This window comes from Trichogramma pretiosum, unplaced genomic scaffold (assembly GCF_000599845.2).
Source record: "Trichogramma pretiosum strain Unisexual culture from Peru unplaced genomic scaffold, Tpre_2.0 scaffold36, whole genome shotgun sequence".
In the NCBI taxonomy this organism is placed as follows: Eukaryota; Metazoa; Arthropoda; class Insecta; order Hymenoptera; family Trichogrammatidae; genus Trichogramma; species Trichogramma pretiosum.
In genome coordinates this window covers 378485-394236 of record NW_019641685.1, presented here as the reverse complement: position 1 = coordinate 394236, position 15752 = coordinate 378485, and the positions used below count along the sequence as shown (strand labels likewise).

Below are 15752 nucleotides of genomic sequence, written 5' to 3'. Positions count from 1 at the left end.
ACTGTCGTTTACACCGTTTTCAAGCAAAATATCGAATTAATTTCGTACTTTGAAATTAAATCTTGTCTTTTACTAAGACAACAATCAAAATTGCGATGAAAAGCTCCGCGCTCGAAAGACATATTTCATAAAGGCGACAAAAGGACGGGTCTGCAAAAAGTTTGATAATTCGTACAATGAGATGTCGAATAATAATTAAATTCAATCTCTACCGCGTACAACAAAACAGATCTCATAACTTGTAACACAAAAGAAACGACTGGACAAAGAAAACTTACAACGAGGCAAACTGAAAACGAAAACTATGGGCCAACGCAGATAGAAAAAAGCTTTAGTCAGTTCGCAGTCGTTCTCAATGGGGTTTAAGAGCAAAAAGTGTCACTTTTTCTTTGTAGCTTTTAAGTACTTCGCAGACAAATACAATCATTTCTATCTCGGCTTCCGACACGTTTTCAATTTTGTATAGTTAAGAAAATCTATGAAAGGTGGTAAATACCGCTGTGATCTAAAAATATTCAAATAATACATCATATAATTTCTGATTGATAAAATACCAAACCTTAAAAATGAAAAAAACATTTTACAATTATATTAAAATTTGAAAATAATGAATGATACTGGAACTAAAGTTTATAATTCGAACTCAATTTTTGTTTCAGCACCTGTCCAAGAAACAGAAACAACACAGATAGCCGAATACGATGGTAAGAATGGAATTTGAATGAATTTTTTATTAATTTTTAATAATCATTTTTTACGATGAAGGATAAACAAATCAATAAATTACGAAGAATAATAAACAGTTAAAATGATTCGTGCGTTTTGATGTAGGAGGCTGTTACTACAACAATCAGCGCTACCAAGAAGGTGCAAGAATTATCACAAATGAACCCTGCTTAAATTGCACGTGCCATAACCGCATGCTCCAATGCTACCTGCGAGTCTGTCCCTTCACGAAAGCGATCGGCCAAGATTGCATGGTGGAAAAGCGACCTGACCAGTGCTGTCCAGTCATCACGTGCCCCGAAGTACTGGTGCAGCTGCTGACTTCGACGACGAGCGCGCCTTCGAAAGAACTGCCAGGTCCGACCGACGTTGGCTTCCCCGACACTTACGGCTGCAACGTCGACGAAAGATTCTACGCCGACGGAGCGCAGATGCCCTTCGATCCCCGTAATCCTTGCGAACTTTGTTATTGCATACGCAACAAGACGACCTGTCTTATGCAACAATGCACCCTCAGCGTCGCTGGCTGCAAGCCCGTTTATCAAGATGGAATTTGCTGTCCAGTCAAGTACAATTGCGGTAGGTTTTTTTTAATAACGCGCATTTTATCTGAAATCGAGCAAAGATTTTAAATGAATTTCTTATATCCCGTAGAATACGAAGATATGGACACGACTCCGGGTCTGATCATGACAACGACTTTGGCACCACGCGAGGAGCCACCGCAGTGCGATCACGAGGGTAAAATGTACGAGGACGGAGAACTAATTTACACCATTCAGCCGTGTCAGCATTGTTATTGTCTGCACGGCAAGATTGCCTGTGCCGTTCAGGAATGCGAAAAACCAATGGAGTTCCATGGCAAAAATTGTACAGCTTTGCCACCGCTTGATAGCAACTGCTGTCCAACTTATCATTGTGGTAAGTAAATCGAAAAGAAGCATTGCGTAAATATTTATCGAGTTTTTTATTAATTTGATTTTTGTTCGTTTCAGCTCCCGACAATACAACCATGGAAATTCTGGAAATATTCCCCGGTGCTGATAACTCAATTCCTGAAGAGATTGTTGGTGCTGAGCAACCCACGAGTGATGGTTCATTATTAGAATCTTCATCGATTGGAAATGAAATTCCCGAATCTATACCGACCAAATCTCCCGAGGATATTTCTGACAGTTCAACTCAGCGAGTGGATAAAGATCAACCAGCTCAAACCGAAGCACCAATCGAACCGATTGAGGATCGTTCGGAAGCCCCGATAGACACAATTCCTAAAACAGACAATGAAATTTCTCGACCCTCGCCTGGTTCTTCAGAACTTCCTTCGCGGTCTGAAGAAGAATTAGTGAATAAAATTGCAGAATCGTCAACGGAATCTGAGGCCGAAATGAAACAATCTACTGAAGCAGATGCGTCGGTAATTCATCCCGAAATTACTACCACTAGTTCCGCTGAAAATGAATTTACAAATGCAGTTGTCATTGATGAAGTTTCTGAAACAACGAAGACTCCCATCAGTGAAAGCTCAATTATTGACCATGGAGTAAATGAGTTTGAAAAAGAGTCTTCTACTTTAAATACAAATATGAATAAAGAATCAGAAGTATCTAGTGAATCTTCTAGTCCAGGTAGCTTAGTGACGACTCCAGAAGCTAACGAAATAATCGAATCGATAACTACACAAGACCCATATCAAACAATGGAAGAAGAAAGAACTACCATTACTCCAGATATTAAAATTAGCGAAATTGAGGAAAAACCAGCTCCGACCTTAGATCAAGACAATGTAATGCCAACTGCCACTGAAGATGCCCTTGTGATTTCTGAAATTTCATCGGTGCGTCCTCGAGATGATCATACACCATTCCCCATTTCTGATTCACCGACTACAGTAATCTTCGATGATAGAAACGAGGAAATACCTGCAACAACACCTTTCGCTTCGGTCGAAGAATCACACGTAGGAGTAACCGACAAATCTATTATAAGTGAATCATCAGAGCCTAGCATAATCGAAGGAGAAGACAAAATTCTCACGATTAAGGAAACTGAAACTAGTTCGGAAAATCCAGAGGAAACTTATGAGTCAACAGAACCTGAATTTTCAACGAAACCAAATGTATTAGATGAATCTAAATTAGAAGATTCCGATCTCACCAATTATACAGATAGGTCTGTTGAATCTGAATTTATAACGACTCCGGGATCAAGAGACGAATCTTCATCAAGCTCTACAAATGATGAAGCTGAAGAACTCGAAATTATGACAACTCTCAGTCCAGAAATTATTTCATCGAATGAAGACGACAATTCAAATGTTCCAAACTTCACTGAATCATCGACACAAACACCAGTTGACGACAAGTCTGGAACTTACGAACAAGGATCAACGGGTATACCAATCCCAGAAAGAGTTCCTGAACATAAAGCTGAAGACAATGATGCTGTGATAGATGAAGTAACACAAAGCTATCTTCCAATGGGTAGTGACTCACCACAAGGTGTGAATAATATGCAACCCGAAACTTTTGAAACAAGATCAACAACTTATTTACCACCGTTGAGCTCAAGCAACGAAATTGACAGACAGCCATCTACACCAGTATACGAAGACCTTCCCAAAGAAGATTCAAGTACAGAATTTACAACACCCGTTGTCATTACTCCCAAGGCTCCATTTGAACAACCACCTTCCGAATCCTCGATAGATTCTATCGTTGACTCAAATACTGGTATGACTGAAAAACCAAGTGATGAAAATGCCAAAGAAATGACTACACTGCCAAGTCTAGAAAATGAAATAAAAGAAACCGAAGAAGTTCCGCGCGAAGAACTCCCTAAACACGAAAGTACAGACGATTTTGACATGACGACACCGATTGTAGATACTAAGGTATCTGAAGACGAGAAAGAAATTATGCCCCCAACTTCCGGTGAAGAAAACACAAACGTGTCAGTCGGAGATAATGCTATTGTTAGAGAACCAGAAACTTCTCCTAAATACGACAAAACCGATGAATCCAGCATGGTTGGACCATCTAGCGCAATGCCAGAAATTGTTGATCCTGAAATTATCGAGTCTCAGACGAATGATCCCAACATCTCCGAAACTTCCGAAAAATCACCGGAAGAAATCGATGTCAACACAGCCCCAGCTAGTGTGAGTACAGAAGCATCCGAGCAAATAGTTCCAGATGAAGCAGAAGAACCACAGAAATTACCAGAAGATCTTCAACCACCGATTACATCGATACCTTTAGAATCTTCGACTGAAATTTCCAACACCCCGGTCGAAGATGATTCTAAGATCGAAGAGCCAAGTGTACCCATCAGCCCAGAGTCAACTCAATCTCCCGAAAGTATGGATAAATCTGAAGAAGAATCTAGTCATTCTCAGGATACAAACGAAATATTAACGGAGAATCAATCATCTGGAATTCCTGGTGAAGGAAATTGTCTCGTTGACGGACAGTCTTATATCAATAATTCAGCGATTCCACCTGCGAATCCTTGCCAAATCAGTTGCCAATGTGTCAGTAGTATAGTCAAATGTGAAATTATCAAATGTTCGCCACCTCCTGCAGATTTAACGAACTGCTCGATGCTCTCCGATCCGAACATGTGTTGTCCGATTTACACGTGCAATTCTGCTCCAAGTGTAGAATTACAAGTGAACAATCAAATGTCGGAACAGCATACTCCAAAATACGAAGAAGATAAATCTCAACCAACGGAAGGTTTGTCAGTCGACGGCACAACCATTACTCCTGAAATTGTATCAACCCAAGAAGATAAGGCATCCTCGGATCAATCAAACATTCCAGATATGGAAAAAGAGTCCTCAACACCCATGCCAGAAATGGAAGAGAAGACACCAAGCCCAATCAACGAGGCAGAAAATATCCCAATAAGTACCGAGGGGGCTGAAATTGACATAAGAGGAGATGGATTATCATCTACACTTGAACCAGTTTCACCTACGGAATCAAACGAAGATAAAAACATCGTGGATGTAGAAACGAGCTCAAAGCAATACGACACTACTGAACCTCAAGTTGAATTGACTGAAAGTACGACTCATCTACTTATTGAATCTTCTTCATCCACAGAATCTCCAATAAAAACAGAACAAGACAGTTCATCTGGAGAAATTAAATCAGAAATTGAAAGAACGACTGCATCCGGAGTCAGCGAAAACAATGTCGATCAAGCTGAACAAACAACTGTTGCATTCGAAGAACCTATTGTAACTACTTTCAGCAGTGTATCAATGGATGAGTCAACGACGGCTAAGCGGATCGATGAAATTATCTCCGAAGATGAGACAAAACCATCTTTGTATGACAAAAATATCGGCTCAACTTCAATTCCAGATGAAACTGTAGAGATTGTAACAAAAACAAGTCAAGATATGGGATTGGAAAATGAAATTACTACTCCCGCATCAGGCTCTCTTCCCGATGAAGTTTTACAAAATGAATCCACCCCATTGCCAGAAACTCTAAAACCAGAAATACCATCGAGTTCGATGGAAGAAAAGAGTCCAGAACAAGAGCAAACACCTACCGATGCTACAATAATGAGGGACGAATCTTCAACTGCGTCCGGATTAGATAATACATCCGCGTACAGTACGTCTCGATTTGAAGAAGAGTCATCGTCGGTAGCCTATACCACGAGTGACGAGGTTTTGAGAGGTAGCTCCGAGGCTTCAATCATCGCCAGTGATGAATCTTCAAAGGCCCCAGAAATCGAAGAGACGTCTACTCAAACTTCATCTACGATCGACGAAACTATTGCAAACAAAGATCTTAGCGAAGTTGTTCCTGGAGTTTCGTCGGAAACGCCAAAAGAAGAAGAATCTACAGAAACATCCAAGATTGCTGAAGAACTCGAAAAAACTAGCGAGGAGACATTTACAGTAACACCAAAATCAGAGACAACCGACAGTGCAGTAAATCCAACCGAACCTCCAGTTGTTGTCGAAGATGTAGTAACTACTGAAGCAGAGGCAAAAACGACTGAATCGTATGTTAGTTCGTCCGAATCAGCAACAACGGAGAAGTCAAGTACTGCGATCTTCGAAGAACCATCGAGTACGCAAGAAACAATACAGGAATCCGAAATTCCTAAGGAAACTTTAGATAACGAATCGTCCACGACCATCGAATCTATCAAAATTGAAGCAGAACCCGAGGAGCAAACTTCGGCATCGCCTATTGCTCCGAGCGATTCCTCCGATGTCGTCTCTACCGACGAGATGAAAGAAATCACACCTCAAGATGTCGCGACAATGGACGTCACTCCAACCATGCCCAGTTTCAGTGAAAAACCAGAAGACAGCCAAGTGAAACAAGAAGCATCGACGGAATTCAGCGCACCGAGCACGGAATCGGCATCGTCGAGCGAAGCCAGCTACGTGAGCAGCACCGAGGAAGAACAGCACCCGGTCGATTCCCAAGCGATCGACGAAATGAGTCACGGATCGCACGAGGAAGAGACAGCCCACAACGAGCCCGACGTCAACGGCGGCCATAAGAGACCCGCCGGCCCCGACGAAGGAATCGTCGAGTCCAACAGTCCTAGTGACTTCCCGCCCGAGAGCGGAGACATCACGCCCTCGGATCCGGACGACTACGACGACACCAGCATATTCGGCCCCGGCACCTGCCGATACGGCGGCAAAATCTACATGTCGGCTCAGCAGATCCCGCGCGACGATCCTTGCGACTTCTGCTTCTGCTTCCGCAGCGACATAATCTGTCTGCAGCAGAGCTGTCCACCGCCGATATCCGCCTGCACGGAGCAGCCGATTCCCGGCTTCTGCTGTCCCAGATACTCGTGTCCGGTCTCGACGGGTCTCGCTTACAATTCGACGACGACGACCACTACAACGACGACGACGGTGTCGCCTCACTTCTACACCAACACGTACAAGGGAAGCGTCAATCGCGGAGGATGCCAAGTCGGAAACCGAACCTACCGAGTCGGCGAGGACATTAGAACCAAGTCCGGACCCTGCATGAGTTGCATGTAAGTGTTTTTGCTTTCTGTTCTGATCTCGTGCCCGAGTTATACTCCTGAAAAGTGGAGAATTATTTTTTAACGACTATGAAATTTTCTTTACAGCTGCGGCGGGGACGGCAAGATGCAGTGCGAGCCCAAGGCGTGCTCGGCGAGTCCGATGCTGAAGGAAATGATAGCGCACGCCGCTGCCAGGAAGAGGAGGAGATGAGCCATTTATTAAAGTAATAATTCGTTAGAGGCAAAAGAACTTGGATTCAACGGGTTACGTTGAAAATTCGACTTGAAGAAAATAAAGGGGGGAATAAAAAAAAAACAAAGTACTGCGGCGAGTAATAGGCGTTGTACAAAAATAATCGAATGCGAGCGTGAGTGGATCGAATGAATGAAACGATTGAATGACTCTTCGTTGAAAAAGTGCGCGAGTAAGTGTGAATTGAAATTTTATATCTACCTCTGTAGAAATCGCCTTAGACAAAGACAATTAATTAGCAGGCGATCGCGAACTGAGTGGCCAAAATGTAAACGTTTTATATAAATATTATATTGTTTTATACATATATACAAATTTATACATATTTATATGATTATATATAAATATATATATCTTATATACATAAACATATATTCATTTGTATATGTGTATGTATATATCATTATACATCTATACGTATATAGAAATGTTAGACAAAGTAAATGTGGATCAAAGCGTGAACGAATTCAATTACTACGGTGCCAAATCATAACGGCCGAGTATATTATATATGATACATAAAGTAAAATTCATGTGTAATGTAGTTGAGAGTAGCAAGTGATAAGAAACGCATTATAGTTTATAGGCTATTCGTTAAGAGGGAAATTTTTGCGTTGCACTAGTACTATCGGATTTTCATAATAATACCATTTCTCTACAAACGTGTCGCAATTGACGAAAAAAAAACTTGTTTCGAAAATATTTCCCAAGTTTTCAGGAACCGTAATTTTGATCGCTCACCCAGCTCATTTCAAAGTGTTTCCCTTAAAACGAAGAGTTTAAAAACGAGACGTGGTAAGTCATGATCGAATCACACGCGCTTTCAGCCTACTATGTGCTTTATTTTTTTCCTTAGAATTTTTTCATTGATATATTAATTGATATATTAATTGATGGCAGGGCATACTTTCCTTCTATTTTTATTTTTGTCACTGTACATAATTCTTATAAACTTTTATCATGTTGTAATGTTAAGTTAAAACGCATTTTTAGCCATGGAATAACTTACGCGGTACGCTCAGAAAAATCTGAAAAGAAAACTATTCTGTGAAAAAGAAAGAAAAAAACTCGATACTATATTGAATGAAAACTTATCTTTTTTTTTTAAATACTTACTCATCGGCTCGCGCGGAAGACCGAGTATACAAAAAACTACTTGCTTCTCCGGTGGGCTGACGATTTTTTAACAACGCGATTAGGTTTACACGATGAAATTAAATTATTTTAAGTAACGTTTAATAATCTCAAGCAACAATTAACAATTAATGTCACGTGCGAAAAAATTGAGAGCGTGAGATACACTAGTGATAACGGCTCATTTTTTATTTTTCAGTATTCAGTAAATTTCTAAAACTATCGCCCGATTCAAAAAATTGAGAAGCGTAAAAAGAGCAATATGTAAACCATGAATTTGATTATTGGAAAATTTTTTTCTCGTCGTTTATTTGTTTGTTTAGCGATGAAGGAAAAACAACTTTTCCGAGCAGTCCGACTGGTAGACTTGAAAAAAAAAATTAATCGTCGAAATTCATCGGATTTTTCTGCATAAGTTATTTGATAAATTTTTTTGTAATTAACATTCGTGACGACGTCTAAGCCAAAAATAATTTGACACGGTAATTCTACTTACTTCGACGCTCGGATAGGCTGCAGGCACACACTTGTACATTTTGCTCGATCAGCAAATCTTCAGCCTTCCATTGAAGTAGAAAGCTCGGGGCGCCGCGGCGTCGGCTCGCAACTCAGTCGTCGATATTTGAGAATGTATCGCTTTTATCCGGGCCGGGCAGTGGTCATGGCGCGTCCACTCGCTCACTCGGATAAAAGCTCGGAGTTACTTACATTTTCGAATTAAATTGAAATTGCGTAACTTGACAAGAAAAAAGTCGAGAGACTGCGCGGCTTGAGCCGACTCTACATGCGGCAACTAAAACAATCCCTCTCTAGTTGTTAAAGCTCCATTATAATATATGTAATAACGTAGCGATAGATGTGTTTAAATGTTTCATTAGTAAATGACAATTGTGCACTACTCGTCTGTGCAGTGTATGTATGAATGTGTATGAGTGTGTAAATGCATGTGTGGGTGTTGATGTGCACGCGAGCATGTATATTATCTGTGTCTCATAGAAAATATTATACTTATAGGTGTACTTGAATGTGTTATGTATACATGATAAACAACACATATTTATTATGCGTATTAATTATATTGACAGCAACAAAAAAATCTGAACAAAAAAATGAAACATATGAACGAGTTGTGATTCGTATATCGATAAAAATAATCCTTACGTACGAGCTATATACATGCGCACACATTGTAAGAATATGATCGGTTTTTTTCTACTGACTTCAGTTGTTGATCATAATCTGTCAAACGATGTAACAATGTAAACAATCCATCAAGCTATTAGATATAAATAAAAGTGGGCAATTCTCATCGTACGCATATAATCATTTTATATGCAAGCGCCTCTCAAGGTACTCGATGAAAAAAGTTGCGTAATTACACACAATACCTAGTGGCAGTTGGTTTTGCTATTCATATAGTTATAATTCACAATTACTTACTTTGATAAGCTATACTTTTTAAGAGCCATTACATAATGATGAACAATTTGTCTTTTCATCGCTATTAACTACAACGTATTTTTTCGTAATTTATACTTTTTTTATTCATACGAATCACTGCATATTTTATACGATATGTGATAGACGAATGAACGAGTCTGTTTACTACTTGGTTATCCAGGATGGTGGAAACCTTCTCTAGGCTACATAAGAATCATAAGACAGTACGTTCTAGTATAAAGTGTCCTTTTCTATGAATAAATGATTTTGTATGTCAAAATGATGTAATTTTTCTTGTTTTATACATTTTTCCCACTATCCTATGAAACTCCTGACATTCTTATGATTTCTAGTCGAGTATAATTGAATTAAAAGATAATAAACCAACTAAAGCTTGAGTACATATGTAAATGTATCGAATTTTTATTGAAGTACCATTTTACGAAAGGCATGTGGTAGATAGGAAGCCTAATTCACCCATCATACTCGTTTTCATGAGACCAAAATCCTCAACTGTCTGATTTTAATTACATCCTGAAAATTTTTATAATCATGAATTTAATTTGATTTAAAAATTGCAAGCTAAATCTATCATTGTCAATATTTGAACAGTGGCATGGGTAAAAGAATAAGTATAATTATAAAATTGTTCAATAAATTTTTGTTTTATGTAGTTATTGGTGGTTGAATACAAGTGTCAAATTATATTTTATATTATATTACAAAGCTATTTATTTGAGATTCTATGACGACGTCGGTAACGTCTTAACAGGGGTTGAGAGATAATCTCAAGTCTTGACATGATTTTTAAAAATATCAACTATCAGTGTCTTTTGTACATAATTTTACAACATTACAATAAGTAAGCCCACCAGTGGCCTTCAAATGCCGCATCCTCAAAGCAAAACGATAAAAGTCTCATTATTTGTCTTTATTATTGTAAATACAAACGAAAAACCCGTTTGCAATGTATTTGCCGAACTACAGCTCGTCTGTCGAGCTTGACAGATAGGTGCTAGCAGTGCCCCTTGATCATACGAAAAAGTAAATATTTAAAGTAATTGCTGTAACAGTTTTTTACACTCATTTTACAAACAATTATCAACCTACATCTAGACGCTTTGTTATAAAAGAATCTTAATTTAATTTTTCAGATCTATTAAACAGTTTATCACTTGATGGTAGAAAAACTTTTATGCATTCAATGTTTATCTACAGATTTTCTTGAAGTTTTATTACAATAATAATACCCAAAATTGAATACACTTGGCAATTAAAGGAACTAAAATACTCTAAAAATCAGATGAGTGAATTTGATTATCTAGTCTGTAAAAAACCAGATTTTTTTCTGAATATTATTGTACAATCAAAGTGGATTCATATTTAATTTAATAGTTTAAAATGCGTTAAGTAATTCAAAAAATACTAGTTTACCATTAAGTCCACTTTTGTATACTACTCTATTGCAATAATTAAGACACACTTGTGGAGGAAATAAGTTTACGAACGCATGTATTCATAATCATACTCTTTAAGAGGTACAAATGTTTCTTTAATCGATTGAGGTGAAGCCCATCTCAAAGCATAATGTGGGCCGCCTGCTTTATCGTTTGTTCCAGACATACGAGCACCTCCAAAAGGTTGTTGACCTACAACAGATCCTGTAGACTTGTCATTGACATAAAAGTTACCAGCACTATATCTGAATTCTTCCAGAGCTCGTTTTGCCCATTTTCTATGAAAAAAAGTACCAAAGGTTAAAACTTAATATCACAAAACTAATATAAATATAATATCTAAACTAAAATACTCACTCATCTTGGCTGAATATAGCTCCAGTCAATGCATAAGGTGTACTTGATTCAACTAACTTCATGGTTTCATCGAGATTTGCATCTTTGTAAACGTAAACAGTTAAAACTGGCCCAAAAATTTCTTCTGTCATAATTTTATCCTTGGGATTTTTAGTTTGAACTATTGTTGGCTCAATAAAATATCCTTTCCTACAAAACAAATCAATTTCGTTAAATATATGCTATTGATTTACATTTTTTTACATGTATTAATTACTTACGAATCATCATAATGACCACCACCAATTATTTCAAGATCAGGGGAATTCTTGGCATGATTGATGTATCCAGTAATTCGTTTAAACGCTGCAGCATCAATAACTGCTCCAAGGAATACCGAAAAATCTCGCGGATCACCCATCTTCAATTTGTCACGAGTAGATAATAAACCAGTTTTGATCTAAAAATTATTATTTTTATATTAACTGAATAGTTTAAGAAGATGAAAAATTTAATTTATAAATTCCATACCTCGTTCCACAAAGATTCAGGAACATACATTCTGCTACAAGCTGAACATTTTTGTCCATTATATTCAAAAGCACTTCGAATAGTACCCATGACAACTGATTGAACATCTGCACTAGGATGTACAAAATGGAAATTTTTACCGCCACATTCCCCTATAAGTTTTGGGTAATTTCTGTAATTATTAATATTTTTTCCAACTTGCATCCACAATCGATTGAAGGTTGGAACTGATCCAGTAAAGTTTATGCCAGATAGGTAGGGAGAAGCTGTAATAGTATCTCCAAAATCTGGTCCATGAGCAGGAACGAAATTTACAACTCCATCAGGTACTCCAGCTTCTTTACATATTTTGTAAATCCACCAATTAGATAAAACAGCAGTATCTGATGGTTTCCATAAAACAGAGTTGCCCTAAAATAAATGAATGTTAATCGATAAATTTTCTACTTTCAAGCAATCGTATTCATCAAATTTTTCATAAACTGTAACTTTATAAGTACTAAATATTAGTGAAAATAATAACCATTAAAGCTGGAGTATAGGCAAGATTGCCACCAATGGCAGTAAAATTAAAAGGGGAAACAGCAGCAACAAAACCATCCATTCCTCTATATCTCATTGAGTTAAGAGTTTCTTTAGGATCTGGTGAAATAGGTTTATATTTTAGGGCTTCTTTTACAAAATATCCATTGATTTTAAAGAAATCTATTAGTTCTGCTGCACTATCTATTTCCGCTTGAATGGCAGTTTTTCCTTGTCCTAACATTGTAGCGGCATTTAATTGCTGCCGATATTTAGTCGCCATCAAATCTGCTGCCTTGTTCCATATGTCCAAACGTTTTTCAAAAGAAACTTGCTCCCATTCTCTTTGCGTTTTGACAGAAACATCAATAGCTTTTTTAATTAGGTCAGGTGTAGCATAATAATATTTGGCTATTTTATGTTGATGATTTTGTGGCTAGAAAAATTTAGTAAATAATGATTGAATATATATTATTATAAATAAAAACACAAATAATAATATATTAGTATTATGAACTTACCATGACTTGATATTTAACTACATCAGACTTTATCTCTTTACCTCCTATAACCAAGGGTATTTCTTCACATTCGCCAGCCATTTTATCTAAAACTTTTTCTAATTCTGCTCGCTCCTTACTCCCTTTTTTGTAGCTCAAAAGCGGCTCATTTTCCAGAGGAAACTCTTTTGGATTTGGTACAGATAAAACACTGCCAAAACATCTCGCACTCGTTCTGTAAAATAATTGTTATAAATTAATTATACAAGAAATTTTTCAACAATAATTTTAATGTCAAAACAGAGAATTTCAATAAAGTAAAAGGAATGATTAAGCAAATATAAGCTAGACTAATATTAACTTATTTATCTTTATCTGCCTAAATGAGCTGTGTAAATAGTCTTATCACTTGTAATAAATCATTGCTTGAAAAAGTACAAGTAAATGTTTGCAAAACTCTCTTTATTTAATCAGAGAAAGCTGTTTTGAAACTATACAAGAATTTAATTAATTGTAAATGTAAACTACAAGATTGCATCCCTCTAATTTTAAATGATTCATGAACAATGATAAATGGCTCTCTTTGTAATAACATAATAAATCTAAAGAATGATTATATGAAGTAATAGTTTAAGCTCATTGACGAGAATGATTTTAAAATTCGCGTATTGATTATCGAATCGGATTCAAAATTTTAAACGTAGATAGATGAACGAACTCTTTAGCTTTTAAAGCCCGCACTTGAGCATGTGACACATTGTGAGAAGCTCAATCAAGCTTAGCTCAGCATGATCTAAACAAAGAACTTCTTCCAACAAAACAAGTTTGAGGTGGAGCTGTATGTTTAAATTTCGAAAAGTCGGGAAAGTGAAGTCTAAAAAAAATCGTGAACTTTCGGCATTCTTGTGGACTAAAATGTATGCATGGACTGTATCGATATGGACGCGAAAAAAATTATGCAGCTGGAGATTCATTGAGCTGCAATATTTTTGTACCAAATGTAATAGCTGTCAGCTTTTAAAGATTCAGAATTTTGTTATGATATCCACACATACATGTACGTGTAGGAATACAAAAGAATGAATTTAGAAGCTTGCATTTAATTTCGAAGTATTTCGTAACGACAGAGCAGCTGAGCGCTTTCTCCGTAAATCACAGCGAATGGAAATATCCATTTCAAAATCCACTCGGTGATGTGGAACTTTAAAGAGCGGGAGAGATGCCTCTAAAAAAGTCGATTAGGGTGATCTCGAGCCTTCGCTCATGTAGCATTACACGTTTATAATGCGGCACAACTATGAGCGCGAGGGCCGCTCGCTGTATACACGAGTGGAAATTTCCGAAATTGTTATACCTATAATACGGAGCGCTTTGCCTCTCGAGTCTCGCGCGTTTCGAGAGAAATGGCAAGGACGCGTCATTGCACGAACTCTGTCGATGCACGTATTATAATATGTATGGGATACATCATTATTATAAAACCCGTACATGCACATATGCACTCAAAGGTATGCAGGGCAAATCCAAGTGCAGGTGAGCCGTTTTTGTGCGTGCAATGCGCAATATACGTATAGAAAACGATAAGTGTGTGCCGTAGCAGCCGAGGCGAAAAGCGAGCGCACGAATAGCGCAAAGCGTCATATCGGCCTTAGTCATTGTCGTTGAACCAAAACATTCTGAGGAGACAAGAGTTACTTTACTAATGTGGCACGTACCAACGCGAGACGCGAGTGTCAAAATTAGCACGGCCAGCTTACTTTGCACGCATTTACACGGCTTACATCGGCAACACACATAATACAGTCCGCGTGATCGATACAATAATAAAATTACCCCAGGGCGAAAAACCTTCGTGGTTCGCCCGGTCGATTGAAACGATAAACACCGACGAGTCGAAATATCATTCGAATTTTGTTAGATTTTCAATGAAAATAATGATACATAAAGACTCACTTTTGGGCGTTCGCGAGGAACGACTGCTTGCAAAGATTCAACATTTTGAAGGCCGCAAGCTAACTCAGCTGTGATGACAATTGGCTTTAAAAGAGCACAATACGACGAAAGCTTCGGTGCGTGTGTTGTCTGTGGCACGAGTCGTGCTTGGATTACTGTCGCACACTAATAATAATTGGGATGGGTGCAAAGCTGCAGACAACTCCTGACTGACGTATGAGGCACTGCCGCGGACGGCCGACCGCTACTAATAATTCCTCGGCTCTTTAGCTGTGTTCCAGCTGTACTCTCGGGTCTCGAACGCTCTCTCGAGTTCTCGACTTTCGAGCCGCCGCCGTAGTTCGCCGTTTTGTATATATATAGGATACCCATCGCAGCCCACGAACTCGCAGCGGGGCCAGCTTACACACATATAACACGGACATGATGGAAGCCACCGACACACATGACGGGCGCTCGCAAATACTTATACTAACACCGACAATCTGTAATGCACCAACACACGTTGACCTATGTGTGTATATGCATTAACAAAAATGAATACGGTCCAAGGTATTGTATGCACGTAAATGCACGGACATGCTATGCGTGTTTTCATCACATATGTTGTCGGTTACACAAACGGTAGTCTTTACTTCAACTGTATAAATACTTGCGAGTAAATATCCGCTTGTGTGTATACATTATCCGACATTTAAATCCAATCGTATAATGTTTTTTTCGCAAAATACAACCAGAAATGCGGCTTTAATTGTAAAAAATGTCTTCTTGATGAACTTGCAATTCCTCATTTCTATAGGCACTGATTCGAAATAATTTTTTATTTGCTTTTACTTTCAAGATTTTAGCAATGAATATTTTGCGCCATTGTTTCAG

General features: G+C 38.1%; 2 protein-coding genes across 4 annotated transcripts in view; one reads left to right on the top strand and one right to left on the bottom strand.

The window, feature by feature from the left end:
* The window catches only part of LOC106651020 (mucin-17), a 75689-nt gene extending 68380 nt beyond the window's left edge, over positions 1-7309 (top strand). For both annotated transcript variants that reach the window (XM_023461161.1, XM_014369344.2), the window contains 5 exons: positions 660-704; positions 832-1305; positions 1381-1647; positions 1722-6759; positions 6856-7309. In XM_023461161.1, coding sequence (XP_023316929.1) covers positions 660-704; positions 832-1305; positions 1381-1647; positions 1722-6759; positions 6856-6961 — 5930 coding nt within the window. In that variant the 3' untranslated portion in view covers positions 6962-7309. The remainder of the gene's footprint in view (positions 1-659; positions 705-831; positions 1306-1380; positions 1648-1721; positions 6760-6855) is intronic.
* A 2975-nt stretch (positions 7310-10284) lies between these two features.
* Positions 10285-15227, bottom strand: LOC106651032 (delta-1-pyrroline-5-carboxylate dehydrogenase, mitochondrial). Of its 2 annotated transcripts, XR_001339340.2 has the most exons (8): positions 14877-15227; positions 12945-13158; positions 12425-12859; positions 11902-12312; positions 11652-11830; positions 11392-11580; positions 11012-11312; positions 10285-10903 (listed from the first exon to the last, which is right to left on the bottom strand). XR_001339340.2 is itself a non-coding variant. In XM_014369361.2 (7 exons), exons 1-7 carry the CDS (start codon positions 14918-14920, stop codon positions 11078-11080), a joined length of 1707 nt encoding a protein of 568 aa, XP_014224847.1. In that variant the 5' UTR covers positions 14921-15227; the 3' UTR covers positions 10285-11077. The 2 variants fall into 2 exon arrangements, 1 of the variants encoding a protein (XP_014224847.1); XM_014369361.2 differs by having other exon boundaries at positions 10285-11312.
* Between the last annotated feature and the right edge of the window lie 525 nt (positions 15228-15752).